Raw genomic sequence first — 20,041 nt, 5'->3', positions numbered from 1 at the left:
TGGAGGAGGACAGTGGGTGCGGGGGGTGGGGGGCGATCTCTGCCCAGCTCCGAGGGGCTGCGGGCTGTGGCAGGAGGGGGTGGCTGAGTACTCTGGCACATGACAGCCTCTTTCCTGACTTCTGTAAGGCCAGTGCTGCCTCCGGGACCCCAGGAACCATATTATGGAGCATTTCAACTGAGCAAGGAATTGGGACAGGTGCCCCTCCACTGCCTACCTCCCGAGTGTTTCCCTTTCCCCCAAGAGTCAACAAGAGGGCAACGTGGGAATCTCCTCTGGGGTGGCTTGGCCCCTTCCAGCCCCCGCTCAGGGTGGGGGCCAGGCCTGTGCCGCCCCGAGCCGGGTCACACCCACCACTCCTTAGCTCCATGTGCGCTCTACCTCTGGTTCCTTTGCTCCCTCTCATCTTTCACAGTGGTTGCATTATTTCTGTTATTCCCCTCTGGCTTCTTCGGGTCCTTCGGCTTGGCCTTCTCATTTTCACCTGCTTTTCCTCCAGAAACACCCGTCTGGTCCTTGGTTGCAGCTTCCTGGAACAAGCACCCAAACCCCAACCTTGATGACCAGCCTCCACGTTTGCCCCCAACAGGGGATGCTTCTCATAGCCGCCAGAGTGGCCACATTCCTTCCCTGCTCAGAACCTTCTAATGCCTTCTGGTCTACCTACCACAGCCTCCCAGGACTCCTCTCCGCACCACTGTCAATGGCCCCTCTTTCTTGCTGCTCCCTGAACAGGCCCACCACACTCTACCTGGGGGCCTTTGCACGTCCCCAGACAGCCACGTGGCTCGCCTGTCACTCTTTCAGATCTCCTTGGAAGGCCTTGCCTGGCACCCACCTCCAACACCCCAGCCCCTTGCCCTACTTCTCTCCACGGCATTTCTCACAGCCTGACTTTGCTTTGTCTTTCTCCCCACTAGAATGTGAGCTCCAAAAGGCAGGAGCTGGTCTCATTTCAAATGCTAGGCTGCACCCCCAGTACCTAACACATATTCACCAAATGATTAAATTGAGCTGTGGAAGGAACGGGGCCAAAAGGAGCAGCCCATGGGACAGACAGCAAGGACGGGGACGGCTTCCTGGAAAGCTGACCAGGTAGGAACGAGACGCTTTACCCGGTGGTTGTCTCGGGAAGCAGGGACACTTGTGGGAGGCTGTTTCGTTTTCTCAGTCTGATTTTTAACTTCTTTCCCAACTCTTTTCCCTGCACCAGCTGGCTCAGCTGCAGCAACACTTGCCTGGAAGAAATAAAGACCCCAAAACATCAGGGCCAAGAGGACAAAATGGACAGGGAAACTCTGATTCAATGGCATAAGGGTAAGCATCTGCCACCAGCCCAGTGACAGGGGTCAGCAGCTCGGGGTGGAAGGGCAGCCCCTTCCACAGCCCCCCTTCCCAGGGAGCAAGTCCCAGTGGACACCCTTCCCAGACACTGAAGTATTGTCAGAACAGCACTGCACAGCAAGGTGTCGAGACATGGCAGGCCAACCCCGGTCGTCACTCCCCTAACAACTCACCCCAGAGGCAGGGGCCCTGGCCTGCTGCCCAGTGGCCCGCGGCTCTTTCCCGGGCTTGGACTGGTTCCCCTTTGGCTCAGGCAGTGGGAGCTCCTGAGTAGCATCTTTCTCCCTAGGATGGCCTTCACTGGCAGAAGTGGGGAGGCCTTTGCCCTTGGAGGGGTTCGGGGAGTGGAGGTCCTTCCCTTCCGGGAAGGCTTCTCCCAGAGGCTGGTCCTGGGGTACCGGGCTGCTCAGAGACTCGGCGTCCGCAGCTGCCTCTGCTCCTCTCGCAACCTGGCCCTGCAGAGGGCGGCCCACAGCCTCCAGCGGCATCTTGCCCACACTTGGGGGCTGGCTTGTCTGGTGGGTGGGACCACCCTGCTGAGCTGGGCTTTGGGGTGGGGCTGTGTCCTGGAGCTCAGGGTTTGCAAGCGAACTCAGACTACAGGGGCCCAAGAGGGATGGGGACAAGGAATCCAGCTCTGCAGACGTGGAAGCATTCTGATTCTTTTTCTTCTTTTTTCTCCTTTTCCTCTAAACAGAAAAAGAGACACTCATGTTATTTCTCAGGTCTACTATACTCTCACCAATGTTTTCCTCCAATTTCCTTTCAATTTCTGAAGTACGTCAAGTGTAGCTCGACCAAACCACCTTACATCTGTTAAATCTGCCATTTCTTTACCTTGTAAAGAATGAAACTGAGACACAAAGTGAATGGGAGTGGTGAACAGAGTTGAGGGACAAGTGGGGAGCAGTGATGGTCACATGCTTCGTTCTGTCCAATCCAAGCTGAGACCCTCACATGGAATTCCTTCCCATGGGACATCCTTTAAGGATGGCTTTCAAATGTTAGAAAGCAGGTACAGGCCCCCACACATTCTACTCCATATACGTATTATGTACAAAATAGAGACGGAAAAATGAACAGAAGTCTAAGTAGTTCCTTCCTGCACCCACACTGGCATGTTACACCTCTGCCTGAGATCCTTGCTCAAAGGCAAGAGTCCTCAACTTCAGAATCAGAGATGGAGCCTGTGAGAAGCAGGTGTGGCAGGACCCTTTGAGGACCCCATGGGGCTGGAAGCCCTGCACGCTTGGGGGTTCTGCTCTGGAGCAAGTATTGATTGGTTCATTAAGTGCTAGTAACCCGTGACCCCCCTGAAGCCTGGTGTGGGCCCAGGCCTTGCCGTCCCGCCCCATGCCTGGGCTGAGTCCCCGGGAGAGAGAGACGGAAGGCCTCGGAGTTTCTCTGCACGTGGGGTGGGGCAGTCTTGTTCTGGGTCAGCTTCCAGATTTTCTCCAAGAATCCTGACCAAACTTCCTGCCCATCTGCTCAAAACAGGCAACACGACACACAGGCCACCCCGGATGGCAATTTCCCAGCCTGACATTGACCCCCGCTAACATCGCCGTAGAAAGAGGCTTAAGAAAGGTCATTCGAGGCAGTCACTTCCCCAGCTTCCAGGGCGTACAGATCTCTGAAGATTTTGCCAACATACTGATGGTGACTCAGCACGTCTGGAGGACCCAAGGTTCTACATTTCCATGGTGCTGCTGCCAGACCAGGCCTGCTCTGTGAGCACGAGGACCAAGCAGCTCCCTACCCCAGGCGCCTGACTCTGATCCGACTGGCCTGGGGGCACGGGCACCAGCATCTCCATTAGCTTTCCTGGTGGTCCTGACATGAAACCTCACTGGGAACAACAGGTCAGACCAGCAGAAAGCTGTGTGCAGACCCCACGGCCCCAAGCCCTTTGCAGAATCTCCTCCTTTTTCAGCGTGAGGCTGGCTTAAATCAAGTCTCTTAGTTCTATACTGATTTACCAAGGAACCTGGAACGTTGTCCTAAGCGCATGGAACAAGAAAGTAAGATATGTTCCTCCCCCATGAAGCTGATGGTGTAGTAGGAGAGAAAGACTAAAAACAGATGGTTTTAGCATGTTGGAAGGACTCGCAGGCTTCCCAGGGAAGAGGCGCAGGTTGAGTCTGAAAGCCACCAAAGGCCAAGAAGGCAGTTTCATCCATTCGGCAAAGATTCCCGGGTCCTACACATCTGAAGGTGGCCAAAGCCACAGGCTGCCTCATATGCTGACTTGCCCATCCAGAATCAAAGTGTACGTGTGGCCGGAAGACCCTGCATGACTGGTCCTCACTGCCTGCTAACCTCATCCCCTGGTCTCCAGTATTAATCCTGTTTTTTACTTTCTGTATTTTAGGATGCTCTGGCATTTGGGGGGGCTTTGCTAATCCTGGAGAGACTGCCCCTCCCGGGGCTAGCTAATTCCCAGAGAGAGGGATCTCTCTGAGCAGATGAAAGATCTGAGCAGATCTTTCATCTGCAAACCAACTAACATGGAGCCCTGCCCCCCACCTCCTTTATCAAACTCTCCCTCCAAGCCAACATTCCCTGCACTAAATCACCGCAGGGCCAAGTACGGGACAGCTAGACAACCCTATAGCCCAGAGCCCACAAAGAGTATTCAAACCAGCCAAACCTAAACCTGCTCAAACCTGCCTGCCTTTCCCCACAAGGCAGGCTCTAGGCCACGTTCTCCCCTTGCTCCTTCTCCCTCCCGTGGGGCCCTGTGGACGTGGCCCCCCTCTTGGAATCCGTAAGTACCACTGACCTCTCGTGTCATCACCAGTTATACGAGCAGGGCGCCTCCTGCCTCAGGTTCCGTCTTTCTCCAGACACCTCCTTCACTTAGTCCTCTGCCCCACACCCCTCAGCAGACCACCCAGACACCCTCAGTAGGAAAGCAAACCTTCACAGCCCCGCATCTGCTTTATTTCCCTCCTTAGCCACTGTCAACTAAATATGTCTTTATTTTCTTTCCCCTCCAGGAAGGAAGTCCTTGTTTTCTTCACTGCTGCATTCACAGTGTCTAGAACAACCCTTGACCCCCTATAGGTGCCTAACCACTTCTGTCTCATTAAATAAATTCCTTGGAAAGTCCCGTGTTTCCCTGCAGCACCAGCACATTTCCTCTCCCCCTGGGACCCCACACCCCTCAGTCGGCTCTGTGATCAGATCCAAGAACAAAAGGTTTTGACTTCTGATTTCCAATTTGCCTTTCTCCCCTTTACCTTGCTTTCTCCTTTTCTTATCCCTATTTAACGGTTCTTTTTATAAGCTGCTTCAAAACCCTTAGAATAGGGCTTCCCTGGTGGCGCAGTGGTTGAGAGTCTGCCTGCTAATGCAGGGGACACGGGTTCGAGCCCTGGTCTGGGAGGATCCCACGTGCCGCAGAGCAGCTAGGCCCGTGAGCCACGACTGAGCCTGCGCGTCTGGAGCCTGTGCTCCGCAACAAGAGAGGCCGCGACAGTGAGAGGCCCGCGCACCGCGAGGAAGAGTGGCCCCCGCTCGCTGCAACTGGAGAAAGTCCTCGCACAGAAACGAAGACCCAACACAGCCATAAGTAAATAAATAAATAAATAATTTCTTAAAAAAAGAAAAAAAAAACCCTTAGAATAAGATTTAGATTTTGCACAGGTGACTTAGAGTTCTCTCAACACACGTCTACGGGGGCACGTGAGTGCCCAGCCCCCTCTCGGGTCTACAGACAGGACTGGGATGTTGGCAGATCTCAGGCTGCTGGCACGCCTGCCATATAGCAAGGCTCGAGGCTAAAGTCTAAAATTTTCCTTGACAAAAATCAAGTTTATATGTATTATAGTTGTTACATATTTACGTACTCCTAATTATTGTGGTCTGTCATTTTGACCGCATTAGTCAGGAATATGCACGCTAAAACTAAACACTGATGATTGGGAATGCGTGCACGGACGTGGGTCACGACCGCTGGGTGTGGGCAGCGGATGGGGGCGGTTGGGAGGAGACCCCAATAGTTGTCCATGTTTACAATGGATGGTAGGGGATGAGTATTCACTTAGTTAATCCTGCATTTATGTTATACATACCTTTTATGGTGGGCATAATATTTAATTAAAACATTTTTTAAATGAAGAGTTTATTCACTTGGAAGGGATGCTACCGAGCTTTCTGGGGACTGCAATGTCCTGTCTCTGGATCTGGTGGGGGTGACGAGGCTGTACACACAGCAGAACATCTAGGGGGCTCTGCCCTGAAGACCTGTGCATTTCACTCAATACCAATTATACCTCAATTCAAAAGCTACGCTGCGGGAGCTTCCCTGGTGATGCAGTGGTTAAGAATCTGCCTGCCAGTGCAGGGGACATGGGTTCAAGCCCTGGTCCGGGAAGATCCCACATGCCACGGAGCAACTAAGCCCGTGTGCCACAACTACTGAGCCTGTGCTCTAGAGCCCATGGGCCACAACTACTGAGCTCACGTGCCACAACTACTGAAGCCTGCATGCCTAGAGACCGTGCTCCACAACAAGAGAAGCACCACAATGAGAAGCCCGTGCACCACAATGAAGAGTAGCCCCTGCTCGCCACAACTAGAGAAAGCCTGCGCGCAGCAACAATGCAGCCAAAAATAAATAAATAAATAAATTTATAAAAAAAGAATGTACGTTATAAAAAAAAAAAAAAGCTACACTGCACCAGCTCTATATGCATACATAAAGGCTATTCCTATTCCTGCCCAAAGAGAATTAATTAGAAAAAACAACAGTTTGCTACTTCTTGTGGGGGGTGGGGGTTTGGTCAGAATACACCTCTGATTTTATAATGAGCATCACTTTGTTTCTCCATCAAAAGAACAAAGGCCTCCCACACAGGGAGAGCAGAGAGGAGACCTCAGTCTGGGGGAAGGCAGGCCAGCCTCTTTCACTCACCTGAGTGCTGGGTCAGGAGCACACATGAGGGTGGTGCTGCAGACCCTGAAAAGGTACCTATGGCAGGATGCGGGGGGTGACAGGTGGGAACACTGACTCGTTGGACAGAAAGTCAGTGAAGCTGCTTGACAAAAGCTGACATGTTGGAGGCTAAGTGGGCCCACTAGCTCTGCCCCACTTCCCAGGGGTCCTCTGCCTTCATCTGCACTGATAGTGACAGGGAGAGAGTAGAATAATTAAATAGTTAGTTTAGAAATCCCACTAGGGGATTAAAGACAGAAAAGGAATTTTAAGGGAGCTTAGGAAACTGTTGCAGGCCAATGACCACTCAAGAAAAGAATCCAGTAACCTAGCGATAATCTGCGCTACGCTGAAGGAAAACCAGGCGCATCCAAGCACCAGGCACACTCAAGCCACAAGTCCTGATAGTTAAAACACAAGACAATAGATATGGGGTCTGAATCTTGTTACTTGAAGTCAGGGAGTTAATGGTCCCCGAAGAGTGGCATTTCTGCATGTAGTCAAGACAGGAGCATAGGTGAGGGGGGGAAGAAACTAGGTGAAAGAGGACACTATACTGAAACCTCAGATGAATTACAATATTTTAGTGTATGTTACCATCCTTTTGCTAACACATATATGATTTAAATAGTGCCATGATTGTCCCCGTTAGACCATATATAGGGTCAAAGGAGGAACTAATGATGTAAGCCTTGATGTCTACCTAAAAATGAGGAAGAAGGTGGTCTTCTCCTCTCCCCACTTTTTCTTTGATTATAAAAATGTAGCCCTCTTTGTTCTTGGGGCTGCGCTCCCTTGCCTGCCCACCTGTATCTGTCACAAGTGTCCTATGCTAACAAACTCACTCTTTGTCTATCGCTTTGCCTCATGCTGAATTATCTCTGTGATGAGACAAAAGGACCTGAGTTTCATTAAGTCCTGAGACCAGGTGAGCAGTTTCAGTTAAAAGACAGTGGGTTCGAGTCCCCTCCTAAGTCAGGGATCGTGGGTTCAAGGCCCAATCTGAGGTGCAGCTGGGTTCAAGTCCAATCCGAGAAGGAGTGCGGTTTCAATAGGAAGTGCTTTGCCAATTCAGGGAGGACGGCAGGGCTGAGGAGAGTGTCACCTTTCCACCTGGCATCTGATCAAGCACTTCCTTCTAGTAAACAGGCACTGCCCAAGCTCTCTCTCTGCAGCCTTCCTTTCCGCCGTCTCCAGACCCAAGTAACCTTTCTCAGCTTCAGTTTCCACTTTTGTAAAACTGGGATGACACACGTGGGCAGTGCTTTGGTAGGGGGAGCGGGGTGGGGGTCTGTCTACAAACATAAGGTGGGCGTTGCAGAAGCAGCAAGAGGAAAGAAACTGGGATGAGAACTAGGAAGATCAGGGTGACCCCCAGCCTCACCTGTCCCAACAAGTGGTATCATTAGGACCAGGGCCGGCCTCTCAATTAGACGCTAGCCAACTGCAAAAGGGAACCGAGACTCTATAGTAGGGAATGCCGAGGAGGAAGTGAGGGGCCATCAGGAAAAAGTCCAACAAGAATCTCTACTAAGGGAACCACACGATTCCTGGATTTGCTGAGGAAGCCTGACTGGACCAGTTCTGGAGCCTTGGAGAGGTGCTCGGACCATCCCTGCCCCGCCAGCTGCCTGGCGCCCTGCTCCCACTCCCCCACTCCAGGAAATGGTCCCCTGAACCTCCCGTTCTCAGCCAAGTGGTTCAAGCAGGATTAACTCTACTCCAGCTGCAGGGTCAGCATACCACCCTGGCCACAGTGATTGGTTTAGGGATGGGTATGTATTCCAATCACAGCCACTGAGATTTGAGGACAGCTTCCCCTGGGAAGGAGACGCTTCCCCTTTCTTCTCTGGAAGCCCCCGAAGGAGGCATTGTCTCGTCCCCTGAATGATGCAGTGGGAAGTGGATAACTGTGGAAGGGTCCACAGTGGTGGAGACCGCTACTGAGGGGCCAAGGAGCTAACTGACATGAAGAAGGCAGTGCAAAGACACAGAGACATACCCGGACTTTGGGAATATCATCTAGGTGCCCAGATTAAACCTCGCATGCAGCTAGGTCTACCCGAGGATTTCTCAGTTACGTGAGTGACAAATTCCCTTTATTGTATTAATTTACCAGAGCTGGGTTTCAATTATTTGCAACCAAAAGATTTCTAATGGTTAAAATACTCAAACTTCCAAGTAGGTTGTTTCGTTTTTACAGAAGCCCCAAATAAGTCAAGGTAATCAATGTTCTAACAGCTTTGGTGCATAAGATGTCAGGCTCTGGTAGATATACTTGGGCCACAGCATCCTCAGGGCTCCTGTATCATTCATGGCATGGTACAGGAGGACCCCTCTGCGACAAGTGTGTGACCAGATGCCTTCTGGTCATCACAGAAGGTGGTAGGAGGTTTCTGACCTCATGAACAGGTGCCAGCCGCCCTCCCCAGGGAACATGGATCAGGTCTGCCTTCTAGAAGGAAGGGCGCTGTCAGCAGGGAAAGAACAAGGAAGCACACACCACAGTGAGGTAGGCGACCCCGCAGAACCAGGACGGCCTGGGAGGTACGGCTGTGTAAAGATGGCAGTAAATGCAAGACGGACCCCTGGAGGGGCGTCACCCAGTTCCTGGAAGACAACCATTGGGAGAAAGGGTGACACGATGATAACAGCCCATTACGCGGACCCCAGACCACACCCCAGCCCCCAAGAGCAGACTGGTGGATGTCACCACACCTGTGGCAGCAGCCACCAGCCCAAACCCTCTTTTTAATATAACCAAAACCCTGGAATCTAAAAACATGATACCAATGAACTTATTTACAAAACAGAAATAGACTCACGGACATAAAAACAAATATGGTTATCAAAGGGGAAATGTGGGGGAGGGATAAATTAGGAATTTGGGATTAACAGATACACACTACTATATATAAAATAGATAAACAACAAGGACCTACTGTACAGCACAGGGAACTATAGTCAATACCTTGTAATAACCTATAATGGAAAAGATTCTTAAAAAGAATATATATATGTAATATACACATAACTGAATCACTTTGCTCTACACCTGAAATACTGCAAATCAACTATACTTCAATTTGAAAAATAATAATAAAATATGTAAATAAATAAAACCAAACCCCACCCATCTGAGAGGCAACAGGGCAGCCTCCGGGCGGTGGGCATGTGCTCTCCCCTGATCACCCCTCCAGGAGAACTCCCCCACATTTGCTGCCCACTTATCTCTTTCTCCTGGGAACTGCCTTTTATGTCCTTCACCCACTGTCCTGTTAGTGCCTGGATGTCTTATTTCTTTGAGAGAATTGATTAGGTATTCCAGTTGTGAACCCTTTGTCATATGTTGCAAATGTTTTCTAGCCATCTGCTTTTCCACGTCATTGCTGAATGGTCCCCTCTAACTCAGAATCTGGAATATTTTTGTGCCCCTATCAGCATTTAAGGGGTTGTTTTGGTGAGCCTTAGGAATATCTATATAATTTTATAAATAGTCACCTATATTTACAAGAACTTTTAGGGTGTATTTTACTTTAAAATGGTCAACCAAGCTGGTATATATTTTAGTGTTTAGTATGAGTAAAGAACCGTTTTTTCCAAATGGTTAGCCACGGTTCAAACACCCCTTACTTAACACAACTTCACTCTGTGATACATGATGCCACCTTTAGCACGTGCTCAACTGCCATGAATGCTCACATCTGCATCTGGATGTTCTATGTCAACCCTCCCTGATGGGTCTCTGTTACTCCATTAGGATGTTATATTGCTATGTTTATAGCTTATGATACATTTTGATGTCAAATCTCCCATTTATTGTTCTACTTTTCTACGTTCTTTATAGGAACTCTTGCCAATTTATACTCTAGATGGACTTTAGAGTCTTTTATCTATTTCAAAACAAAAACAAAAACAAAAACAAACCCACTGGGAACAATACTACTTTTACACATTAACTGGCTAATTGGATGTATACATCTGAGGAGAGAACTGACATCTTTACGATATTAAACCTTCCTTCTGGGAAAATCTATTTGCAGTTTGGTTTTCCTGTTTGTGTAGATCATGAAGGGGTTCTCCACCCACCCCCACCCCCATTTTCTGTTAGTGCTCGCACCCTGATGTCCGCTGTATTTACAAGGTGCTTTTGCTGTTTTTGTTTTTGTTTTTGGCTGTGCCACATGGCTTGTGGGATCTCAGTTCCCCAACCAGGGATTGAAGTCCGGCCCCAGGAGGTGAAAGCACCAAGTCCTAACCACTAGATCTCCAGGGAATTCCCAAGGTGCTTCCGTTCTTAACTAACCAACAGACCCAAGCCCAGAGGCAAGACCACACCTGGTTTACAGGCTTCCCCCTCACACCGAGCACCCAGTGCCCCACACGCAGCAGCTGCTCAAATAAATCTTTGTTAAATGAATCAATGGCCATCTTACTCAGGAAAAAAGTCACCACTCTGTAAAAGACTGATAGTTAAACACCACAAACATCACTCTTCAATGTCTGAAGCCTCACTGCTTTTCCTCATAAGCAAAAATACTTCCATTACATATATTAGCTAGTTTCACTTTTGATATTATTAGTGAAATCCACAAGACTCACAGATGCTATAGAAAATGAAAGAAGTCAGGATTTGAACTTCCAGAAACCAGAGACTAAATTTAGCAGGCTTCCTCTGCACAACTGGGGTTCAGAACATGAGCCCATAACCTCAGGCGCTGGCAGCTGCAGGGACTGGGGGTTTTCTCTAAGCCCCAGCAGAGGCTCGGCCTTTGACCCCCACCAGCCTGGTCCCAGCTCCCACGGAAAACCCAGCCCCCCCTGCTCTTTTCCATGAAGAGAATCTGTATGGCCTGTGGAGCTTTCGGGGTAAGTTTTCCCATGAACCAAAGAAGATAGCTGCACAAGAAATTAAAAGATGGATGGAAAAGCGGGGTAGGGGGCCACATACAATAAAGCTGAAATTCAATGTTAGCAGAACATCCTCAGAGTCACAAGAGCTGACACCTAAAGGCATGGCTCTTTCCTAGACCAGCCCAGGTAGGAGTGAAAAGCGCCTCCCCACCAGCTATCCTCAGCATCAGAGAAGGTGTGGGGCTCAGTTTCATGCAAGCCATGGCGGGAGGCATCGTGTGCCACTATTTATGCAAACTACCTGCTCAGAGTCTGGAGAGCACGCGTCAGGGACTTCAAACGGGGTTGCATCCTCTTTTCTTCTTTTGCAGGCAGGGTAACTAGCAGCCTCCAGCTCATCGGATGTGGATGCGCCGTCTGCCGCATCTACAAAACCCTCTGACGCAACTCCCTGTTGAAACATGACCCCTTCAGACAGGACAGGGTGACCACAGGCACCACTCCATCAGGACCTAAGGGACCCCTAACTCAGGCCCGGGCAGAGAGATGCTCTCGAGTGAGGACTGAGCCAGCCCCCCAGCCCCCGGGGTGTCCAGGCTCAGCAGGCACAGGGTCCCGGGTGTAGGGAACCCAAGAAAGGGTCCTGCAGGTGGCAGGCAGAGCAAATCCATGCAGGCGAGCTGCCCCATGCTAGAGCTGGTGCCTGCAAGCCTTGGCACACTGGACCTCCCATGCAAGCAGGCCCAGGCCCTGGTTCCCTAAGCTCCATCACAATGCCTAGGCCGGTGCTTCCACACAGATGCAGCTGCGGGGACACTCCTGGAGGAGCAGGCAGTCCAGCACCTGAGGCCAGGCCTTGAGGGGGCTCTCGGGGACGGGGGCACGCAGGGCAGTGCCCAACCCCTCTGGATGGCACACCCCAGGCAGCACAGAGCCAGCCCTGTGCCATCCCCCTTGGGTGCAGGTCAGGGGAGGGTACCTTGGCCTCCCACATGGGGGCCTCATGGCTGGCACTGTCCTCAGGGACGGACAAGGGGAAAGACCACGAGCCTCTGACTGAGTGTTGGGGAGGGCAGGCAGTCAGCGTGGAAAGGGAAGGGGAGTTCTCCGAGGGGCACTTGGAAAGGCCCAGTGGGTGAGACGGGTCAGAGCACGTGGGTGGCCCAGGCGCAAAGCCCACCCCAGTCAGCGCCAGGTACCCAGGCTGGCTCCATCCCCTCCCAGAAGGAAGCCGACGACAGGACCGAGGCGACACTGGAAGCAACCACAGGGTCAGGAGGCACCTTTAACCCAGCTCTCCGGGCTCCATCCGGTGCCCCTCTTCCTCACAGGGCGGGGGAAGCTGTCCCAGGGGGAGAACGAATCCATTTGGAAGCAAGAACCAGCAAAGCCGCCCGGTCAGTCAGCACCAAAGGGCCACCACAGGAAGGGCAGGTAGGGACAGGAGCTCCCCACGGCCCATAACCCCAACACCCCTGCACCCACCGCACGACAGCCGGGTGAAGGGCCCACTCACTCAGCGGCTGGGGATGAGGCCAAGTGGTCTGGGTCCTGGTTCTGGCCATTTCCCTTGGGCCCCCGCATGTCATCCCACCACTGTTAGAACATCACGGCCTCGCCCGCAGGCCCTTCCGACCACGCACACACCACTGTCTACTAGGATTATGTAAGGTCACTGCAGGGACTGGCAACAGTCACAGAAGCCCTCAGGAGCTAATCACCAGACAACCCCCCAGCATTCCCGTGTTCACCGCATCTGGCTTCTTCTCCTGTACGGGTAAGTGTGCATCCAGGCTTTTGTTTTTAAATCCCCTTCTATGACAATATTACACAGTTTTCTTATATTGAGGTGAAGATCATAACATAACTTAAAGTTAACCACTTTAAAGTGCACAACTCAGTGGCATTTAGTACAGTATGACCATCGCTTCCATGTAACTCAATCATTCTCGTCCCACCAGGAGGAACCCCGTACCCAGCCCCTGGGGGAGCTCCGGGCACTTGCGTGGCTTTTTCCAGATTCCTCACCAATCCTGGTAGCTGTTTCAAAATCTTATTCCCCAGAGGAACCTTCTCAAGCTTTTCACTCCAGGCTTCCGGCACATCTGCTGGTGACCCCAGCTGGAACCTTCCACCCGGGGTTGGGGGAGCGCAGGTAGCACCTTTCCATCTGCCTTCAGTGCTTTTGAGGAACACCCTCTGCACAGCTGCTTTTCCACCCTTAGAGAGTTAGTTCCAAGTAAGGTGTAAAAAAGGCAAGTGCCCTGTGTTATTCCTTCTGGGAACTCCCAGACAGGTCACAACATACCTCCTTGGGGACAGGTCTGCTCGGCCCCCTCCGGAACGGGGAGCCCACAGCAGAACATCAGAACGAGGCTGTCATCCTCAGATCACCAGCACGTGGGAGAGGAGGGCACGGCTGAGTTAAGGTTGAGCTACAGCACCACAAAGCTCTCTTACCAGGTTAAGCCCCTTTTTCTTGATTCTGCGCTCACTTGGTTACTGCAAACCTCAGACTATTTTCCAGAGTTCCAGTAAAATTTATTCTTACAGTTCTCACTTATTGGGGTGTTTCTCTGAGGGGACAGGCCCTTGGAGTTCCCTTCTCTGCCATTTTTGCTGATATCACTCTACTATACGTTGTTCTTTATCTTTTTATTTATCTATCGGATTTGATTACAAGAATTCCCTCATATCTTTAATCTTTGACAGAAATAACAGTTGGAAGCCACAGTACTTTCTGCCGTAAGGATGATACAAGTGACACTCCCCAGGGTGGAATATTCAGGTGGACTCCAACATTTGGCCATAAAACACTAAGGCTGTGATAAAATCCTCAAATGAACTCTCACATGCCTGAGGTTAGTTTCTGACAAAGACAGTAGAGAAGCAGAAGAGCAGGTCAAAGGGCACCTGCCTCACAGGGGGTCCCACCACATTACTCTCACCTACAGGGAGAAAACTGCCCCATCGCTGCAAATGCTGACTTTTAGTCAGTTTGTTAGTTTGATAGGTTTAATATAAAACCCTGCAGCTCTTTTGAGTGTTTGATTCAGAGGTGGGACAGTTATACGTTTAATGGCCATTTCTATCTTCTCTATTGTGGACTATATCTATTGTTGGCCCATCTTTCTATTGGGTTGGTTACTGTTTCCTACTTGATTTCTAAGAGCTTTTGACATATTGAGGCAACTCACTCTTTGCTAAAAAAAATGTTATGTAAATACAAATCTTTTTATGTACACACAAATATGTAAATACATATTTTTCCTAAACTGTTTGCCCTTCATTTGTACTCATGATATGAGATTTTTAATTCTTTTAAGACTTTTTCTGGAGTCACATATACCAATCTTTTATTTGTATTTTTCACCTTTGCTTTAATTACTAGAAAATCTTTCCCCATCCATGGGTCAGATAAATATTTATGTATATTTTCTCCAACTGTTTTTATACACATTAGGGTCTGTTTCTGGGTTAGCTATTCTGGTACATTGACTCCTCCCAAGAGTCACTGTTTTAATGACTGGCTTTGAAACATGTTTTTGTTCATCTAATACATCAAGTCCATCTCAAGGCTTTTCTTTTTAAAAATTTTCTTGGTTATTCTTGCTCATTTTTTCTTCCAAGAGAAGCTTAAACTTACTCAGTCAAGGTTAAAAAAAAAAGCCCTAATCCTGCTGGGCTCAATACCATTTTCAATCACAGTGTCATACACTTACTTCCTAATGGTGTGTGTTCCTTGATACTCACTTTAAGAGTGTACCCAAAAAAAAAAAAAAAGTGTACCCAAGGGACATCCCTGGTGGCACAGTGGTTAAGAATACACCTGCCAATGCAGGGGACACAGGTTCGAACCCTGGTCTGGGAAGATCCCACATGCCATGGAGCAACTAAGCCCGTGCGCCACAACTGCTGAGCCTGCACTCTAGAGCCCGCATGCCACAACTACTGAGCCTGTGCGCCACAACTACTGAGCCCACGTGCCACAACTACTGAGCCTGCACGCCACAACTACTGAAGCCCCCATGCCTAGAGCCCATGCTCCACAAGAGAAACCACTGCAATGAGAAGCCCACACACCGCAACAAAAGAGAAGCCCCCACTCACTGCAACTAGAGAACGTCTGCACGCAGCAACGAAGACCCAATGCAGCCAAAAATAAATAAATAAATTTATTTAAAAAAAAAAAAGAGTTTATCTCAAATTTCAGTGTCCCACGTGGCCCAGGATGGGAGCTGGCCATCCTGCTTTGGACAGGATTACTGTCCAAGGGGAAGGATACACTCACATATACACATCACAACTACCACACACACTCACACACACACACACACACACGCATATACCACACACACATTCTCATAGGAGTGCACACACATATACTATGTACACACATTTGCTCACACATGCATGCACACACACACTCACAAAGGGCTGCAACACTGCCAGCTGCAGCACCTCCCACACTGTCTGACCACAAAGAACAACTGAGGACCAGACAAGAAACCAGCCCCTACCAGGCAGAGAGACAATGTCCCTCTCAGTAAGAAACCTGGGAACAGACCCGGCTGTCTGGGTCTGGACAGGCTAGACTTCAGTGTGGGGAGCTCTCCCCCATCATTCTCCCTGAATCTGTCCAGGTAACTCTCTGCAAGCCTCGCCTGGGCTCCAGCCTGGTCACTTACTCAGGAGACGCTCTCTCAGGGTCTGACACTTACAGGGAGACCAGATGGCTTGGCTTCCCCTTCGAGGAAGAATGTCTGGGTAAATGGTGGCATTTCCCAAGCACTCCCCTTGCCTCAGAGCCTGGAGGCACCTTAGGGACTGCCTGGTCCATGCAAAACGCCCAGAGAAGAGCCAGATACCCATGTGGCAGAAACTCAGGCACCCAGACCCAGCCCAAGCACAGCGTCTGGGAGACACGACGTGCTGGGTATGGTGGGAGGAAAAGGAAGGGGGATGGGAAACCAGAGACCCTGCGATGAATCAGGCACAGAAGGGGCGGCTCTGGCACAGCCCAGCATGCAGGGGCCAACGGGCTGGGCATCAGAGTAATAAGGTTGTACTGGAGAGGATGCTGTGGGGACATGTGGGACCTTGTTCAGCCACTGATGAAACCACAGCAGGAAGCAGTGTCCTTGCAGAGCAGGTGGATGGGCAGAACCACTCCTCCCAGACCCACTTCCCCAGGGGCCAGGCACTCACTCTCTGGATTTGCCAGGAGACATCCGAACAGGGCTCGTCTGGGTTTTCTTGCCAATCACCTGGGCCCAGGGACAAGATAGGGCTGCTGTCCTCCCTCAGCTCTTGTCCACACTCCATTTCTCCCTCCGGGGCCGATGTCGCCTCGAGGTTGTTCTCAGAATCTACAAAGGCAGATGCACATGGGTCACATCTCGGAAAAACAAGTGAACGTCACGAAGGAAAACTTGGACTCCTCCCGCAAGCGTTGTCCAAGATTAGCCCTCTCCCCACTCGAAGTCCTGCCCTGCGTGTGGTGAGGCAAGCCTGGTACAATTTCTGCTGTCTGGTGGGCGAAAGGGACCCGGGAGCCCGGCCCCAGCCGAGCAAGAGACCACAGTCCAGCTCCTCCCGGTGTCTGCATCAGTACAGCCCCAGACCCTGATGTCTCAGCGACACCTCAAACTCTACAGAGCTCCAAACCGGGACTGCCGCCCGGCCCTCCCTCCCAAAAGCAGCCCCCCTCTCTCCCCAGGGGCGGGCTCCCCCTTCCCAGCCCCTCTCCCAGCAGGGCCCAGGGGTCTCCCAACACCTCCCTGCACTCATCCATTCGTGTGTCCCGGGGGTTGGTCTGCCTCCAAAATCACACCCGTTTAGAGCTGTCACCCACAGCACCAAGAGCCTGATACAGTGACCCACACACTGAATCCTTCAGGGATCCTATTTTCAAACCTGGGTCTCGATGCCCCCCACTCCCCGCCGAGACACACACACTCCAGATGGTTTTCTGCCAGGAAGCCTCCCTTAGACTGATCCCCAAGGCCCCAGGCCCATGTGGGGAGGGGGGTGAACCTTCCAAAAGCGCCTTCCACTCCCCTCTCCCGGTGCCCAGTCATATCACCGCCCTCCTACTCTGTAAGTTCTGGAAGGCAGGGACCAGTGGCCTTGTTCTTGGAGTCCCCAGCGCCCGGAACAAAAGCCCCTCAGGAGCCTTCGCTGGATGATTTCAATTAACAGGAATCAGAATTTCTAACAAATACATTAAACATCTACAAACACACTCTGAACCTTACGGCCAAAGAACTAAATAAAGCTGGGAGAGTATTTGTAACACACGACAGCCCGGGGCCACTGTCCTTTGATGATAAACTGTGGGCGTCCTGACCTCCTCTCTCTTCCCCCAGCCTCCACTGCGGGGGGTGGCCCCCCATTAGCCTGATCCAATCAGAACCTGGCATTTCCGTGGCCCCAGTGATTGGCAGAAGTATAGCAGGGGTCCAGGGCTGGTTACTGGGGTTTCGAACTCATCCACTCCTTCTTCCCAGTCAGACAAACAGACCCTATGCTTGGAAACGACCAGTCTGCCTCCATGAGGGCAGCAGCATAAGGACAAAGCGGGGCTGTCGGGACCTGAGAAAGATGCAGAGCTCTGTGTAGATCTGTAGAGCTCGGTCTGGACACGAGCGCGTGCGGCCCAGTGTACTCCTCCTGCCGAGGAAGCAGGGAGCTGGGTTTCTAGTTGCCTCCAATATAAACAGCCCCAGTGACTGTGAAAATCAATAAGAATAAACTAAAAAAGGAAGAAAAGGATCTTCCCAAAAGAAAAGAGGCAGTTCAAAGAAAAAGAATTATAACTGAGCTGTTAACCCTTGAAAAGACACTTAGTTTCCCTACCAATGAAGGAAGTGACAGTGGAACCCAAGAGGTACCCGTCTCTACCCATCTGACTGGCCCAAACCTAGATAGGGTATGGTTGGAAATGAAACCTTGAAGACCCTGCAGACAAGAGGGGCCGGAAGAAGCCTTGTGTGGGGGGTTTTGAAGGTTTCCATTGCAAATGCACCGGCCCTTGGGGCCAGCAGGCCGCTCCTTGGAGCTTGTCCTCCAGACAGACTGGCCTCGGGGCAGATCCCGTGCAAGGATCCAGCCCAGCCCTGTGCATCTGTGGCAAAAGAACAGGAGTCCAGGACGGGGCTGGCTGCTGCGTGGCAGAGCTGAGACCGGTCTCAACTAGAGGCCACGGAGCGGTGCCACATGAGGGAAGCAGAGTGCACCAGCTTATAGAAACGCACGTGCGTGTGTGCATGTTTCCACGTGGAGGAAACACCTGGAAGGCGATACACCAAACAGTTAATGGTGTTGTGTTGATGGGGGGGTGTGAAGGGTCTGGGCTGGGGGTAAGCTGAGGGGGCTTTACCATTTTTTATATCCTCCTGTAACATGCAGGTCGTTCGCACCAGCATGTACTTCGTCTACAATTATCAAAATAAACAAGAAACTAGCAGGACTCAGTAGGAGCAAAACTTAACTAGCACCTACTGGATACTCTGCATGCTAACCCATCAAGTACTCACAGCCACGCTGTGACTTGCTCAGGCCCCCAGCTGGCAAGGAGGCGAGCAGGGTTTGAACCCAGGCTCAGAGGCCAGGATAGGCCCCAGGGACAGCGCTAGGGCCATGATCCTTCCCCCAGGACTGTGGCTGAATCAGAGCAAATTCCTGTCCCTGCCCCATGAAGCATGGGCTCACGAGGTACATGCACGCTGGGCACCATGACCTCCCATTGCAGCGCCCCTGCAGACAGGTGTGCCTGCAGGTAACAGACACACAGGTATCCAGAGAGGGCTAAGAGGGTCTGAGCTCCCCTTCAGACAGATTCCAAATCCAGTCAATGGCTGATTAGCACATGAATAGGGGAGAAGGGCAGGGATCTCACAGGCAACCCCAAATCACTGCTACAAAATTAGTTCAACCTGAATCAGTCAGCTGCACAGACTCCACGCCTAGGCTCCCAAATGAGCCCTGACAGCAGCTCTGGGTCTGCCACCCACAGCAATCCCCAGCTGGAAAACAGGGGCTGCAGCTGCCTTGTCCTGAAGGCTAAAGAAAGTACTGCATGCCTCAAGCTTTTATATGAGGTCCCTAGAGCAGTAGAAGTCATAGAGACAGAAAGTAGGATGGCAGATGCCAGGGGTTGGGGGAGGGGGAGGGACAGTTAGTGTCTAATAGGGACAGTTTCAGTTTGAAAAGAGGAAGAAGTTCTGGAGATGGATGGTGGTGATGGTTTTACAACATTGTGAATGTGCCTAATGCCACTGAACTGTCCACGTAAACGTGGTTAAAATGGTAAATTTTGTGTGTCAATGCAAATAATCAATAATCAATCTATAATATGGAACAGAAGAGAGTTTTATCTGACCAAAACTGAGGACTATAGCCCAGGAGGCAGCCTCTCAGTAGTTCTGAGGAACTGCTCCATTGAAGCATGGTTTTCAGCAGTTTTATATCTTGTCAGAACAAAGAACACACACCAAACATGACAGGGGTACATCCTTTCAAAGTTTCAGATGAAGTAGATTAGCACGTACACTGCAAGTCACTATGACCCCGGTGTCTGGGAAGTGAACCTTAAATTTGGGGGGGTGCTGATGTGGGCGCCACAGCAAGGGAGGCATTTATCCTTATCTTCAAAGTGGAGTCGCTAATGGTTAAAGCACATGTGTGAGGTATGTTGGACAGGCCATGAGTCAGGCTGTTCCAGTTCACACAAAGTTCAGGCTGAATCATGTATAAGCCCAAACGACTTCCCCATACTTCAGTTTGTGAAAATCTCTTCCATCATTTGTTTTAAATATTTTATCACAATTTTAAAAAATTAAAACCACCACATAGAACAACGCAACTCTCTCAGCCCACGCACTCCTCCCACCACCAGGCAGT

General features: G+C 50.9%; 1 protein-coding gene across 5 annotated transcripts in view; it reads right to left on the bottom strand.

Moving 5' to 3' along the window:
• RNF213 (ring finger protein 213) overlaps positions 1-20,041 on the bottom strand; it is a 115,473-nt gene that overhangs the window by 86,647 nt on the left and 8,785 nt on the right. For 4 of the 5 annotated variants that reach the window (XM_082372787.1, XM_082372786.1, XM_082372789.1 and 1 more), the window contains 5 exons: positions 16,346-16,506; positions 11,439-11,588; positions 1,518-2,033; positions 1,116-1,238; positions 382-530 (listed from right to left, as the gene is read on the bottom strand). In XM_082372787.1, coding sequence (XP_082228913.1) covers positions 382-530; positions 1,116-1,238; positions 1,518-2,033; positions 11,439-11,588; positions 16,346-16,506 — 1,099 coding nt within the window. The remainder of the gene's footprint in view (positions 1-381; positions 531-1,115; positions 1,239-1,517; positions 2,034-11,438; positions 11,589-16,345; positions 16,507-20,041) is intronic. The other variant, XM_082372790.1, reaches the window with a different exon arrangement.

This window comes from Balaenoptera borealis (genome assembly GCF_965194805.1).
Source record: "Balaenoptera borealis genome assembly, chromosome: 20".
Lineage (NCBI taxonomy): Eukaryota > Metazoa > Chordata > Mammalia > Artiodactyla > Balaenopteridae > Balaenoptera > Balaenoptera borealis.
This window is presented reverse-complemented; position numbering and strand designations above follow the sequence as displayed.